Source organism: Choristoneura fumiferana, chromosome 14, assembly GCF_025370935.1.
Source record: "Choristoneura fumiferana chromosome 14, NRCan_CFum_1, whole genome shotgun sequence".
NCBI classification, from domain to species: domain Eukaryota; kingdom Metazoa; phylum Arthropoda; class Insecta; order Lepidoptera; family Tortricidae; genus Choristoneura; species Choristoneura fumiferana.
In genome coordinates this window covers 7,693,343-7,710,521 of record NC_133485.1, presented here as the reverse complement: position 1 = coordinate 7,710,521, position 17,179 = coordinate 7,693,343, and the positions used below count along the sequence as shown (strand labels likewise).

Genomic DNA, 17,179 nt, shown 5'->3' with positions numbered 1-17,179 from the left:
AGAGTTTACACCTTAACGACGGTAGTTACATTCTTTTTGTTATGACCAATTGTATAATGGATTAGGGTTTTTATATGAAATTCCGTAGGTATGTAGATAGCTGAATGTTGGGAATACCACATAGGCTAATTTCATACCAATATATTATCACGGGATCGAGATAAAATTCTGAAAAATAAACGGCCGAATAAATTTATGAGAATTTTGCGAAATCCTGAAATAGTGCCAAACGCAAGCGATGCCGCGGGTAAAGGCTAGTACATATTGATGATCATACCATTTTCTTCAATCAATTTTTTGAGTGTGTTCTGCTTTTCGTATTTAGTGACTTGATGGAATATTTGTTCGACGTCGGCGCTAGCGCCTCCGACAATGCCAACGGCCACGAAAAGGTAGTTGTTCAAGAAGCGACCGGCCAAGTGTTGGATATCCTCAGGAAATGTCGCAGAGAACATGAGGGTTTGGCGTTGATCCTAAAAAAAAATTATTGAAATAACAATAGGGCAGGTTATGATATCACCTCACTAATCAATTGACACCCTTTAAAGAGACCAAGTAGGTTCACTACGAACAAAAGTACATCGCGCGGCTTAAATGTGTGCGCGTAGGTTGGCGCCGGTACGCACGCACTCGCCGCACGAACACACTGATAATTTAAGGAGGATTAAATTTTCTTTAGTCAAGGCTGCTCTGCCGTCGGTGCCGTACGTTTCGATTTTAGCTCGCTCGTGTTGCGCTCGCTTCGCGAGATGATCACCTTTTCCGTTCGCGTACTCGTACTTACGTATTTTTGTATTAGGTATAGTTGTAAATTAGTAGTACTTATTAAGTGTAGTGTGATAGTTTCGTGCAAGGACACATAAAAAATAATAGATACCTATCTACCTATAAACAAAATAGTTATAGTATTATGTGTAGGAAACATGAGTACTGTACACAATCGCCATCACCACTTCAGCGAATTTATAAATAATATTTTTAAATTTAGTATAATAATAATAGAGCGGCAAGGAATCTTGTCTCTAGACACAGATATTGGACAAACAATATAATTATAGTATTATGTGTAGGAAACATGAGTAGTATGTACCTACACAGTCGCCATCACCACTTCGGCGAATTTATAAATAATATTTTAAAATTTAGTATAATAATAATAATAATAGAGCGGCAAAGAATCTTGTTTCTCTTGAAAACACAGATATTGGACAATTTTAAGTTAACTTTCATTTGCCGGTAGGCAATTAATTAATCTAAAATAGACATCGACAACCCTAAGCGTCCGCGCCGGAGTAGGCAGTTAAGCCTCCTAAAGGGTCGGAGTGTGCATACTTGTTCTCTTTTGCTGTGGAATTACGGTCTGATATTGTCAACTTACTCAGTGGAACTGTCTTGCTTACTGCCCCTTATACAGGTGCCGCCTCTGCCACATCCTGTTCTATCAGGAGGGAATCATGTAAAAAGATTCTTACCACTGCAACCATAGTGGCATGTTGCATCATTTTCTCGACGCTCGGCATGAATCCCATGTCGAGCATTCGGTCGGCTTCGTCGAGCACCACGAACCGAATGCTGTCGAATGACACGCGATTGCGATCCACGAAGTCGTGCAGGCGGCCCGGCGTCGCAACCAGAATGTGACATCCCCTCTGTAAACACCATTTTTTTTAATTGTTAAGTGTTGAATATTATTATCTATATTATATTATTGTTGATTATTTATTATCTTGATAATCATCCCATGCTATAAAATAAACTATCATAAGTGCTGTTTTTCTATTTCATTCATTTTATTAGCTGTTCATGGCTGCCGCTTTATTAGCATTAATACAAATTTCAACCCTCGCGACGAGTGACATTTACAAAAAATCCGTCGTAAAGTTAATCATGCAATTTTAAACTAGAATACAAAGAATCCTACTTATATTACAAATGTGAAAGTTTGTGAGTGAGTATGTTTGTTACTTCTTCACGCTGGAAACGGGCTTTCCACTTTGGATGAAATTTGGCAAAAAGTTAGTTTATAACCTGGATTAAAACATAGTCCAATATATAAATGTGAAAGTTTGTGAGTGAGTGAGTAAGTAAGTACGTTTGTTACTTCTTCACGCTGAAACGGCCAGACGGAATTGGATAAAATTTGGCAAAGTTACTTTATAACGTGGATTAAAACAGGATATTGTTATCCCGATATTCCCACGAGATAAGGATAAGATCTCGAACTAATAACCGCTGGGCTTAGTCATGAAATTTGGTATGTAGATAGCTGGACATCTGGAATAACACATAGGCTACTTTTTATCCCGATATTCCCACGGGATAGGGATACATCTCGAAATAACAACGGCTGGGTTGAGTCATGAAATTTGGCATGTAATGTAACGTCAATGAAAACCACGATGTAATTTTAGGGAGTTCCGACGAGAATTGAATAAAATCCGGAATTTCAATTCAATTGCTGTATCGAATTATTTAAGCGTGCGAAGTCGCGAGTAAACGCTAGTATTAAATAAAGCTGTTTTTTTTTGCCAGCTTTATGTTACAAAGGTCTAAAATGCAATAAAAACATGGCATAAAAAGCGATATAATTATGGCAGGGTTACTCGTTATTCGACGGTAGGGGTTCGCGGCAGCATTGCCCCTCTGTACAGCAATGGACACCTGTTGAACCAGCCACGACCCAGACCGGGGATCGCACCCCCTATCCCTGAGACGACGACCCATGTCCCTAAACAAATCAAGGGCCTCCGAACCCCAGGGCCCGCTGTCTCCACCGCAACCGGCACAAAATCGTACACCGGCTCCAAGGCAAAATACTTCGCATGTTTCAACCTCGCAGCATTTTCAGCCGCAGAACCAGCCACCCGCGAAGTTTGTCTCAAATGAGACGCAGCGTAAGTGCTTACATACGTTGCGTCCCACAAAAGACAACGCCCCTTCCGCCAAGGAACCAATGTGAGACCGTCCGGCCTCTTTACGTCGACCCTACTAAGTCCCGGAGGTTCAAGCACACAAGGCACATTGACCGAAAACATTGCCCGCCGCACTATGTCGTTAATAGCGTGGTGCCTAGGAAAACGACCCGCACACCTCTGGCAGCTCAAACCATGGTGCCCATCCTCCCCCACCATCATCCCACATACACAACGATGCATTTCACACTTTGCCGCCTAAACGAAGTGCTACTGCTACCCTCAAAGAGTTATTATCGAGCCGAGTACCCAACTGAGGAGATGGCAAAGCATGTAACACGCCCCCGACTCTGGTCTAGCAACAGCTCTCAGACGAGCCGCATCAACACCCGAAGCGTCCACCAAAAGGGAATCATAAATTTGCTTGCAGGCAACATCATCCCAACCTCTCTGCAAACCGGCATTAATTGGGCGTGCGCCACCCGGACAAAGACTTGACCACTTAGCAAGAGCCTCCGACTGAAACGGCACACAAATCACGCCACCATTATCACTCAAAATACGAGCAACGAGATCAGCCGCACCGTACGAAGACACCAAGTCTGCGAAAACTGACATTCAGTACGACTTCCAGTGTCAGTCTTAAGTAATTAAATTGAGTTTCGAAATAAATATAGTAACAGTTTTGAGAAAAAAAAAACTTACAGCAATGTTATCTCCTTGGTGCCGCACAGCTGTTCCTCCGTAGGCCACAGCTATCTTCAAGATGGAGCCGTGAGCGAACTTTCTGGCCTCATTGAAGATTTGTAGCGTCAATTCACGAGTTGGCGACACTATTACCACCTAAAACGAAAAAAACAATACACCATACATATCTGTCATTCATTATCATACTTATTTGGTTGTCTGGTCCATGTACAAATGCTAACTTGAATAGCATCTCAGCAGGATTCGATCCATAATGCAATTTACTATACGTTATGCCAATCCAATTTATAGAAAGTGTAAACAAACCGATTTCATCAAAATTCTTGTATAATTGGTTAGGTTAATGTCAAATGTTTTCCGAAAGATTGCTTTGGTTTTAGGTATGGCCACTTTTTGTGTGGAATTTGTTCAGAGTTACGCTTCCTGACTTATTATTTATTCGTAGTCTGTAGTAGCAGACTGGCGGGGAGATGGTGGAAAATTTGACATATTAAAAATCGATTCATACTGGATTGAATATGCGATTATTATTTATTTACCTTAAAATTAAAAAAAATATTAAAAAAGCTTGCTTTTATAATTGAATTTCTTTTTTGCTTTTATAATAGAATAAACAGTCTTTGGAATTAAATCAAGGATTGTAAATAATAAAATAGACAAAAATACTTTAATAAATTAATCGATTTACTGAACAGACTAATTATATTGCAATAGGTTTTGTCTTTGTTTACCCTTTCTATAAATTGGATTGACATAAACCCTACATAAGATAAGATGTTACATTATTAGTTGTGTGGGATACATTATCAAAATTAAAGTGCAAGCTTTTAAAAACATCAGATCACAGACGTCACGGTTGTTTTATTTACCTGGGGTTGAGCACAGCCACCAACTGATACCAATTCACGCGTATCCTGAAGCAGAGTATTGATGATCGGCAGAAGGAATGCAGCCTGTAAAGTAAGTTAGTTAGGAAACGCAAGTCTTAACTAAAAACATGTTTAATCGGCAAATTGTTATAAAAAAAAAAGTTACCGTTTTTCCCGATCCAGTCTGAGCACACCCCATCAAATCTCTACCGCCCATGACGATGGGAATAGCATACTTCTGTATGGGTGTAGGTTTTTTGTAGCCAGATTTAAGTATATTGTCCAAAACGTACTTTCTAAAGTTTGCTGTTTCAAAGCTATCTATAGGCCGAGGCGCATTCTCACCGCTGACCTAAAAAGCAAAAAAAGATGTTTAAACCATGTTATCAATTTCAGCAGTTTCTTTATTAAGTATAAATCCCTCTAAAGCATTGATTTTATAGGTTATTTATGTTATTTCCGGTGATAAGGTTGCGGTTGGGGTCATTCTTGTTTTACTCACTATTTAGTTTTTATATATGAAATATTTCAACAATATACTCCCCCAGACTGTTTCACTCATACTTATGTTTACAAGTTTTTTTATTTTATTAAATACATAATTACTGTGACGTCAATGAAAGGCGCAGGCTTTCGACTGACTGGTTTATTTACGTAAAAATCTATGTTTACCCGCCACCAATTACATAAATGACAAAACATCACATTTTCTCCCTTCTAAATCTTTAACTTACACGTCTTCAGTTTACACTACACTAAGGGGCTGTTTCACCATCCATTGATTGATTAGTGTTAACTGATGGTTAAATGTGATGCCGTCTCCGTCTATTCGAACAAAACAAATAGAGACGGCATCACATTAACCGTCAGTTAACACTAATCAATGGATGGTGAAACAGCCCCTAATTGTACTACAAAACTTATATTAACTTAGACTGTGTTATGCTAGCCAGTTCATAACACTGCGTTTGGCTCGGTTGAACGCACGTAGTGCCCGAGCAGGGCGGCGTCGCATCTTCAAACCTGTCACCGTCGGCCGCCTCATCTCCACAATCGTTCACTTCTCCCTCAAGCGCCGTACTCAATCGCGAAAGTGAATATCTATTTTTACCGTCCACTGAAATAAGCTGATCCACGTGGCTATTCCATTCAGATTTCTGTCCGACATCGACTTTATGTGAGAGTGGACCCGTAATTTCTAGTCCTTTCATAAAACTACATTTATTTAACTTAACAGTAAGTCCCGCATCCCGCAATCTCGCTAGCCCTTTCGAAACCAGCCGATACGATTGTGCGGGTTAATTACATATGAATTTGACATGGATTGTACATAAGGTTCACTGTCATAATTCTTACATTTGAATTTTGAACTTGACATGGATTGTACATAAAGTCCATTATCGTAACTCTTTTCATACTCGGCTGGGTTCGAAAGGGCTAGTACCGTTTTTTATATTTTTAATATGTTCCCTCATTGGAGGAACCTGTGTGTGACACGTCGAGTACTGCCTTTTTGCAACGTTTGGCAACCTGTTTCATTTCGCAACTTTTCATTTCGCAAACTCTAAAACTGTAAATATTTCAGGATTTATTTCAGGGCCATCGTGTAGAACCCTTTAGATTAGGTTAGGTTAGTTTTATAAAAATCCTGAAATATTTACAGTTTCAGAAATATTAAACAGATGGGAAATGAAAAGTTGCGCAATGAAACAGGTTGCCAAACGTTATTCGCCGAAACATATAAACCGTGACACATACATATATCGTCCAAGAAAACCACGCAATCAGGTACTCCATAATTTTTTTTTTCTGGTATGCACGATAGCCCGTAAGGAGTGCAACGATACGCGAATGTACCTACGTGCGTGTTTATAGCTGTATAAGGTTGCTATTCCTCTACCAGTAAACACTGCTCGTATGCATGTCTTAAATCTATCTTTGTGAATTTCTCGCCATTACTAACATTCGCAAATAACTCGTCTATTCGTGGCAAAAGAAGTTGCGCTTAAGCTTTGGATTAATCGTGACCTTATTCGCCACAGATGCGGATCTCCCCATTAGCCTTAACTACTGGGACTATCGGGGTTCCGTAGTCCGAGTAGTCCAGCCGGTAAATAGATCTATCCGCCTCCAAGCGGGGCTAGTACGCGTTCGACTCTTTCGTCCGTTTAGCAAAATATTCGAAAAAATAATGCTGACGCAAATGATCTCGCATTTTAATACCCATAAAATCATGCATCCACAGCAGTTTACAGTTTATTTTAGCCACTAATTTAATTACATAGATGACAAAACGTCACAAATACAAGCTCATTACTGTAATGTATCTATGTAATACTCTTAGCACACATTACACAATAATTGCTATGTAACTGGTCTAACTAACAAGTTTCAAAGCCGCTATTATGCACCTATCGGCTCACCTTTGGCGGAATAAAGCCTGATTGTTCTAACCTAACCCGCAACCGCAACCCACGGCGGGTAACGGCCCGTGGCGTTTTAATGCCATGCTAACAGTTGGAAGTACTCTAGTGTAAGGAGCGAAGGAGCACTGCTATTAGTAAAGACTTGTGATATGATAACAGTCGATATTAGAATAACTTACTTTAACAGCAATATTATCAAACTTGTCAAAGTTGATTCCGGAGCTGATAGTGCTTCCAAAGATCTCGTCTTCGTTCTCAGTTGGTTCAGGAGGCACGTAAGTGACTGGTGGCTTCTTGGGCTCGCCGTTCTCGTCTAGTTCGGGCTCCTCGCGTTCGCCACGCTCTCCATCGCGGTCACCGCGGTCGCCTCCGCCACCGCGCCCGCGGCCGCCTCGGCCACCGCGCCCCGGCCTCTACCCCGCTCGCCTCTGTCTCCTCTGTCGCCGTCATCACCTTTTATAACAATTAGCACTTGTTACTCAAATTTTAATACTTGTTGAACGCCAGCAACGTCTCAAGATATCAAGACCAGAGGCCGTATTGCCTAACGTTTTTGACGCTCGCGATCGCAATCAAATGACTTGATTGTAATCGCGAGCGCCAGAAACTTTAGGCAATACGGCCTCTGGTGCCTACAACGCCATCGGCCTAAGTATGTCTTGTAACCTTGTTGTTGAACCTCATCACAACGTGCAGTAGCGACCTAGGTACGTGGGTGCTTGAAGTTAAAATCCGCTTTTGGCATTATAATGACTTGGCGTGCGGTGATGACTTTTGTATGCTACAAAACAGTACCTAGCGTGAAAAGGGTTAGGTATAAAACCATACCTTCGTGTGGTGATTTAGTATATTTTCGCAGTTCCTGTTATGAAATCTCGACAAAGTTAGACTGGGATCAATATAGAAATACATACCTCCATGTGGTTAATCTTTAAGTAAAAAATTATAACTTACTAAACACTCAACAAAAATTATGTAAAAATTTAAATTCATACATAAACCACCTTTCATATTTTTATAGTCTTTAAAACGGAACTAAAACAATTAGGTACTTTGCTCGGGTGAGCAAAGTATTTGTTTTAGTTCATTGATATGGACCTCCGCAAAGTAACGCCTGATTCAATAAATTCTTTAAAACTTGTCATTCATCTCAGTGAACAAAACAAAGAGACAATTCCAAAGAAAAATGTAACATGAATGTTTCAATAAGTTGAAATTTCAAGTCTGTTAAAGAACTTGAGACAGTAAACATGGACCCCCACTTAAGAAAAATAAAATACATCCATACCTACCACGACCAAGATCAGCTTTGCTTCAACTTGCATACCTACATCCAATCCAACAATCTTTCACAGGCCGTCAAACACTATACCATTTAACACTTTAAAAAAATCGGCCAAGAGCGTGTCGGACACGCCCAAAATAGGGTTCCGTAGCCATTACGAAAAAATTAAGTAATATTTTTCTAAGGATTTCGTATTTTATACGGAATCTTCCAAGTTTAGGTATATTTTATACCTTACGCTGCTATTTACTCATAAAGTACTAATAATTCTCAAGCAAGCTTAGCCGTTATAGTTTTCCTTGGAAGTTTGATATACTGAGTACCATCCTGAATTTTTTTTAATTTTTCCACCCACCGGTATAGATTTTAGAGCGGGGGACGCTCGATTTTAATGAAAATTTGCACTTTTAAGTTGAATATTTCGCATACAAATTACTGAATCGAAAAATCGTCTTAGCAAACCCCTAATGGTTAAAATACCTATCCAACGATACCCCACACTATAGGGTTGGATGAGAAAAAAAAATCACCCCCACTTTACATCTATGGGAGGTACCCTAAAAAAAATTGTTTTTGAATTTTTAATTGTACTATTTTGTCGGCATAGTTTACCTATATATCCGTGCAAAATTACAGCATTCTAGCATTGATAGTCCCTAAGCAAAGCCGCGGACGGACGGACATACAGACAGACAGACATGGCGAAACTATAAGGGTTCCGGTTTTTGCCATTTTGGCTCCAGAACCCTAAAAACTGAATTGTTAAAACTACAAAACCACTTGAGATATGATTTATTTATCTATTCCCAAGAATAGTTTATTCCAAACTTCAAGTTATAGTGGTACCAAATAAACATATCTTATCTTCGTTATTTGTATAGCACACAAGACTTTTTACACAGACAAATTCCAAAATGCTAAAAATATAAAATTGTAACTACATAAATTGTGATCATCAAAAATACACATGGATGACCCAAGTACCTAATATCTATCTATCCATTGGTAGCCGTAACCAGCCTTACCTTTAAGGCGCTGTACGTAGTGAAAACTACAATTTTAGAAAATATTTAAAATATACTTACACAATACTACAACTGCAATTTTTTTATATGTATATTTTCAGTCTATTAGCTAGTTTTTGACTTCATCAAAAACACGATTGCTGACAAAAAACCGCGATAGATTATTTTTTGAAAAAGAGCCTTCATTTACACGTTAAACCAAATATTATGAAAACTATTATGAATATCAACACAAAATTTGCTTTATTAAATAGTTTTTAGTAGATTTAGATTTATGCTTCATAGATTTTCAATAGGTTGAGTACATCAATCATACCAATTTATTTCGTCTTTGGCAAAATTAAAACGGTTCTAGCGCGCGGCGGCGGCCAAGTATTTCCCAGTCGCCAGTACACGCGTGTACGTAGTCGACGACGGACCTGTGCACATTTTTCTAACGCGCTAGTACTACTTTGAGAGCAATAATATGGGTAATCGCAGTATTAAAAAGTTAAGCGAAAGAGGATACGCATAAATGAACTCAGAGCACATATGAGAAGCATTAGAGTACCTAAACGTAAGTACCTACCACACACTAATCGACCGGCCGGAGTCGGGCCGAGTCAGCAGGGCTACTACGAAACTCCAAACTAGAAGTTCGTGTCGTGCGGTCCCTCTCGCTCTCGTACTAAATATATAGTGTCAGAGGACGCAACCCACGAACTTCGAGTTTCGTAGTAGCCCTGCTGAGCGGATTTCACATTCGTACTACGACCGCAAGCTGGTTGGCGCGGGCCTCGGCTGCTCATGGAAGCGGACGGCTTCGTCCAGATTCTACCGCGACTGCCATACAAATTGTAGGCACGTTGTATAAACCTATACTACTCACGGCGAACATGCGGCGAACCTTGCGGCTACTATGAAACTCGAAGTTCGTATCGTACCGTCCCTCTCGCTCTCGTATTAATAGTATAAGTGTCAGAGGGACCGCAACCCACGATCTTCGAGTTTCGTAGTAGCCCTGCTGATCGGATTTCACATTCGTACTACGACCGCAAGCTGGTTGGCGCGGCCTCGGCTGCTCACGGACGCGGACGGCTTCGTCCAGATTCTACCGCGACTGCCATACAAATTGTAGGCACGTTGTATAACCTATACTACTCACGGCGAACATGCGGCGAACCTTGCGGCTACTACGAAACTCGAAGTTCGTATCGTACCGTCCTTCTCGCTCTTGTATTAAATAGTATAAGTGTCAGAGGACCGCACGACACGAACTTCTAGTTTCGAGTTTCGTAGTAGCCCCGCTTGATCCCTTTGACAGTTTCACTGACATTTCTGATAGTAGATGCAACAGTTTCGATCTAAGTTTAGATTTTCTCATTTTTTTGCAGGCAAAGGTAATATCTTGCATTCAGCCAAGTTATTTAACATAAATTATTTTAATAAAATAACATGGTTGCATTTGGTTGCACTAGTAAATTATTGACAAAAACATGTACTCCAACTGCAATCCGGCTGCAAAATGGGAGTTTGGATGCAGTTATTGCGCAGTTAGTACAACTGCACCAGCACTGGACCCGACTGTCAGAGGACTGCATTCCAACTGCCATTTTAGGCAGTCGGAGTGCAGTTCTTACGCAGTTCTGATGTAGTTCTGCCATTTTACAGCCGGATTGCAATTAGAATGCGGTCCGTGTGTACCAGACCGTACATTACGACGCCTACCGCCTACCTTATCAGCGACTTATTTATTATAGGAACTTTGATTTGTAATTTACCTTCACGTAAATCAAGATTGGTTTTTTGGAATCTTTTTATATTTTTCATTTCCATTCCAATTTTTTTTTCTCTTACGGTCATCCCGTAAAACCTAAATTGAAAATACAAACTGAAATATAGATGCACAGAAAACCAGAAAAATAAGACCAGCACTGGGAATCGAACCCAGGTACTCGGTATTCCGTACCGCGTGCTATACCGCTACACCACTGCCGGTCAACCACCACTGCTGGTCACTGCTGGTGACCAGCAGAGGTGTAGCGGTATAGCACGCGGTACGGAATACGAGGACCTGGGTTCGATTTCCAGTGCTGGTCTTATTTTTCTGGTTTTTCTGTGCATCTATATTTCAGTTTGTATTTTCAATTTTGAAATTAGTTTGTCTTTAATTTTTTCTCCCAAAATGTATCATCTTTAAGTAAAAGTGAAATGAAGTGCCCGGTTGAAGTGTAGCCTTTAGAAATGGACTTGAAAATGTATCAAAGAAAACGAAATTCAGATGTAGAATTATGAAAAGGAAACTAACGTGTGACGTGAGCTTGCCTTCGGAATCCAAAAGCTTAATGGTTGCTTGACCTGAAATGTATATTTCAGATTTTTATTTTATTTATGACGGTGGAAGCATTCTACACTTCTACTGAACGTAGATATAGTTTAGATATAGTTAAGTGTTTAGTTTTGTAACTAAGGACCCCATACATCCCTGTATTATAATAATATTTTTTGTATTTTTTTCTTTAATTTATACTGTAGTTTTAGTACCTATTTAATGAATTATTTTATTTTGAAAAACACTTTCTGCCAAGTTTCTTGCGGCGATTCTTCTTGGCAATGAATAATGATGGTCTTTCCGAAAGCGCTGGTAGTTTAAAATGACGTGTAAAAGTGCCCATTCGACCTATTTACTGAATAAATGATTTCATTAATTTCGTAAAAGTGAACAGACAATTTTTCTTACTGTTTATTATTATATTATAGATTTCCTAGCTTGTAATAAAGATTTTCAGATTGAAATAAAAAATGTTTTTTATTTGTATTGATTTACCTTTATATCCTTTTCATCATATCTATCTATCGACCTATTCAGTCTAAATGTCTATCCATTACCTACGTTACAAATCAAACTGTGGCATGAAGAGGCATAAATAATTTGTTTATTACCAAGACTATTCATATTAAACGAAGATTTTCTTTATTAAACAAAAAAAAAATTATAATTTTAAGGAAAAAATCCGGAATTCACATTAACCAGAATACGGATACAAACAGAATAAGGCCGTCAACGGGCTGCGTGACAGACGCGCGAGGCACCCCGCATTCGCCTCCACCGCGTCGTCTGCTTCACCCCCTCAAATACCGAAAATTCTTCTATAAGCAATAAGCGCGCCTTAATGTGCTAGCAAATTATTTTTTTGTGCCCGTTTTGGTTAATTTACGCTTGGCCAATCTGGCACTGACTATGGTCTAATGCAGATGATATTATAAATCATGTCTGAACTTGAATCAAAGATATTGGATTGTAAGGTAAGGATATTACCTGGCAGTGTTGTTACTGGCTTATTGCTTCTGTAGTTGAAAGTTAACGCGTCAACTGTCTTGTATTGTAAAACTCTTTATTGTACATAAAAACACATGAAAATAACAGAACACAGGAAAATAAGATGTACAAAGACGAACTTATCCCTTAAAGGGGATCAACTGTCCGTGCATTACATGTAATGCACCCTCAAACTAGCTCTGCTACATCTACATGACATCAGAAATGGATAATTCTGTACATTTGTGCATTACCTGTAATGCACAGAGGTATCGACCCATGACAGTGGCGAAAGCGAGGGACAGTTAAAGTGCTAATACAGTCAATCAATTACACAAATCCTAGTATCTTTCACAGTATAATGTCTGGTAAGATTTGCACGAAATTTAGTATGTGTGTCGATAGCTGGGCGAATCATCATCATCATTAGCCCACAGCAGTCCACTGTTGGACATAGGCCTTTTCCATGGCGCGCCACAACACCCTCGTCTTCAGCCCCTCGCATCCATCCGCTGCCAGCGACTGTCTTAAGTTCGTCCGTCCACTGTGCCTCAGGACGCCCTACACTACATTTTCTCAGAGGTCTCCATTGGAGGACAGGTCTGCTACACTGTTTATCGATCCTGCGACAGACGTGGCCAGCCCAACACCACTTCAGACAGCAAATTCTCTGAGCAGCATCGGTGACTTCAGGGCGAAAAATAAGCAATAATAGGCTTTTTTTTAATGATACCATGGGCTCAAAATTTTTACATGTTAAGCCTTAAGGGTTTGGACATGAAAATTTGGATGGATGTAAAATGTAATGTACTCACCACCAGTTTCATTGTCTTCGCGCGGTTCCCAGCCACCACCGCCGCCGCCCCCCGACCACCCCGCCCCCCGCGCCCCCTCGACCACCGCGACCACCACGGCCTCGCCTGTCTCCATATCCATTGTGTGATTCCGATTTATAATCTATAAATTGAGAAATGAAATATTACTTGGAGACACAATGGAAATATCATTTTCACCTCAGCACCTCAAACAGGCAGGTTTTGCTATGAGAAATCAGTGAGCAAAATCGCAGTATAATATTAAAAAAGATAGTATTAAAAAATAAATATGACATATTTTACAAGAAGTTCTAAGTTCCAATTACAATGCTTGTTGAGTATGAGATTTGTATTGTACCTACTGGACACTTTTTCGTTCCGAATTCAAAACCTCTCTACTTACCGCTTTTCAACAATGTTTGGCATTCTTAACTTTCTGGCGATTGAATGTATCATTTTTGAGTAAGGGTTTTAAATGTGATTATTACATTTGTTTCTTCATAATCAGATTATATTTAAAAAAATGTGTTTGTTTTGTAAATAGGTAGGTATGTGGTAGGTGTGTGGTGGTGGTATATAGGTAGGTGTAGTCTTGTTATATTTAAATTATGTTCTGGCTGCTGAGGTGAAAAATTGTATGTGTCACACAAGACCCAAAGTTTTTTTGTGTGTTTGAATCCCTTGCTGTTCTCAGGATTCTAACCTAGAATCACTCGCTAGCACTCGTGATTCAATTATAGAATCCTTCGCTTACTTGGGATTCAAAATCAACACTCAAAAAACAACTTTGCTCTCTTGTTGCACAAATAACTATCAACTGCCTCAACAATAAAAAGTTTTAACCCTTACCATCCTCTTCAGTTGCAAATGACTGGAATCCTCTTCCCATAGAGAGACTATGTCCCTCATCTACATTGTTGTCATAATGGTTTGAGTTTGTTCGCACTGGAGGAGGCACTACAGCCTAGAATCGAGTATCACATATTTTAAAAATGTAGATTATCAAATAAGACAAATAATACCTAATAATTAAGTTACTGTAAAGCCTTGATAATCCAAATGAAAAAATAAACAACCTCCATTCGGATTTCCAATCAGTAAATTTTTAGTATGTTAGAAACAAAACGAAGCATATTCAGAAACAATATATTGAATGTACTATGAATTACAAAGTAAGTTTCAGGTTGAAACACTTGGACGGAATTTGGCCAATGTAGCACCCTTCTCAACATTTTTAAGTTTTATGTTTATGTTTTGTCATGTGATAGGTACCTAACTGCAATTATTATATTTATTACCTTGAGTCCACTGTACCTACATGATTATAGATCTTAATACCTACCCTTTTTTGACAAGGGCAACAGGGACAACTTTTTAGTAGGTACAGTCACCAGCACCAATATCTGACACAACAAGCGTGCATAAATATCTGATACAACTCTATTTCTAGGGCCGGAAGGATGTGTCAGATATTTTTGCACGCTCCGCTGTGGCAGATATTAATGCTGGTGACTGTACATATGTCTAGTGCAACTAGCTGGCCCAAATACTATGGTTGAATAAAATAAATGATCAAGATTCATAGGTACCATCAGCCAAATAAGGTGGTCTGCCAATTTTTAAACAAGTTCCTATCAAATGAATGTCACTAAAGTCTCTTTTAAGTTGACATACATGTCTATTGGCATTATTGTTCAGCCATTCAACAAAGAGATACCAAACACGCACGCAGACGCAGCAATTTTGCTAACGCAAATATCTACATACAAAGTAATTTACTTACGACCTCTCCGGCGTCATCCCATTCATCATCCATAATCTGAAAACGGAATTTACATCTATTTTAACACATTTACATGGGATTATAAACAGATTGTAAGGTTGGGGTATAGCAAAAGGGGCTCGATTTCAGGACGAAAAGTTTCGAGGAAGTTTAAAAAAAAAGTAGCAAAATGTCCCGTCCTAAAATCGGCCCCTTTTGCTATACTCTGACCTTCTCCGCTGCAAAAAAAAAGGAAAGGTAACTTATTCATCTAACGATCTACCTACCTACTTGTTCAATGTGGTTTTCGTAGAAATTTTAAATTATATAAGTATATATATATATACTAGTTAAACATTTGGAATCTAATTAGGCAATGGCGGGAACTAAAAAAACTATTCCATTCACTGTTTTATAAATCATCTAATTAGAAGTTAAGGTTAATTGCGCCGCCGGCGAACACAGTAAAAAAAAATCAAAGATAAAACGCAACGCACTAGTTGTTAGCAAAAACATATTGCAAAACTAAGGAATCCCAAATTCAAAAATAAGAATGACAAATTTCAAATTCAATTTTTTTTCTATTACATAAATTGTATACCAAACTCATTTTAAAAACTTATTTTACCGCACAACGTCGTTCACTCAAAAATATTTTTCAAACCGGCTTTGCACGTATCAAAAAACGGTTACAGTATTTGTTTATATACGAAGAATACAGTTATATAATGATATTGTAAAATACTACATTTATGTTTTGTTTGGAAGGTTGTAATTATTCAGTTGCTATGCAAATCAAGTGCAACTTCTAAATTATGAACAAAGAAAAGAAGATAAGCAACAGCAATGGCGACGGGCGCCGGCGAAGAGAAGATACAAGAGGAAATTAAAAAATGTTTCACTGCCTTTAACTGTGATTGGTTCGTTGAAAGTCATAGAGAATTCCATTTTACTTTTAAAAACTTCCGATTCACAAACACAAGAAGGTGGTCACTCACGGTGCAATAACATCCTAACTTAAAGAAGTTGAAAAACACAACATTGTCATTCAAAGTAATTCAAAATTCAATATCTCAAAAATTGCTGAACTGGTTCTAATAAAGCAAACCTAAAGCCACCGCAAAAAACTCACTTTAATGAAAAAACTATATCAAACAAAATGGGTTCATCCCTTTGAGTATTCAATACTCAAGGTTCATCTGTTTGAGAACTAAGATACAACAGTACAGACAGACAGACATTGGCGGCAAATTCATAACACCCTTCTTTATGCGTCGAGAGTTAAAAACTATTCCACGTCTTTCAAGGGTCTTAAAGCTATCTCCCGGAGTTCCATTGAAATTTGCTCACATTTTTTATAAGTCAACTTTAATGCAATACTAACTACAACTACTAGGTACTTAGAAAAGTTGAATAACTCCCGACATGTTACTTCAAAGTTCAATATCTCAACAATGGCCTGGACCGATTTAAATGAAATACCTACTTATATAGTTAACTACCGCAAAAAACTATAAATAAATCGGTCCATCCGTTTTAGATGCCGCATTGTATATTAAACTAAACTCTTTGTGCCGCATACAGACAGACAGACGGACAAACACTAACGTCAACCTACCTAACCATGACGGTATTACGGTGCTGAAAAAATACTAATTATTTCCATCTCAGTTCATACACAGTTCAGTTAAGTCTACTACCTTACCTTTACATTATGCATGATAATTAATTTTGTTTTTATGGACCTATCTTTAATTTTATCTTCAAAACAAAACACAACATGATAGCAGCCCGAAAATACCGGTTTTACCGGTAGCTATTTATTAGTTGTTGTTGTTTCTTTAAAAAATATGGCTCTGTCCATCGGAGGACAATTTTGCCAGTGTCTAGTAGTTTTTGCCGTTGTACGGTAAAAAAATCTAGAAAACGAAATATGAGAGTAATGGGTATGAACGATGACAGCGCGAAATCATATACCTATTTATTAGTTCGTTAATTAGTTAATGGACAATGGATGGACATCACCAGTGGCAAAGAGTATATAATCACCTACGTTTTAAGAGTCGGAACTCTCATACA

The 17,179-nt window shown here is 38.7% G+C and overlaps 1 protein-coding gene across 1 annotated transcript in view; it reads right to left on the bottom strand.

Annotated features, from left to right (window-relative positions):
- Nucleotides 1–15,972, bottom strand: part of LOC141434879 (ATP-dependent RNA helicase vasa-like) — a 30,752-nt gene extending 14,780 nt beyond the window's left edge. The window contains 12 exon segments of the mRNA XM_074097362.1: nt 278–473; nt 1,473–1,649; nt 3,618–3,755; nt 4,490–4,573; nt 4,656–4,841; nt 7,095–7,324; nt 7,327–7,368; nt 13,339–13,399; nt 13,401–13,480; nt 14,188–14,302; nt 15,122–15,157; nt 15,849–15,972. Coding sequence (XP_073953463.1) covers nt 278–473; nt 1,473–1,649; nt 3,618–3,755; nt 4,490–4,573; nt 4,656–4,841; nt 7,095–7,324; nt 7,327–7,368; nt 13,339–13,399; nt 13,401–13,480; nt 14,188–14,302; nt 15,122–15,154 — 1,342 coding nt within the window. The 5' untranslated portion in view covers nt 15,155–15,157; nt 15,849–15,972.
- Nucleotides 15,973–17,179: the final 1,207 nt, after the last annotated feature.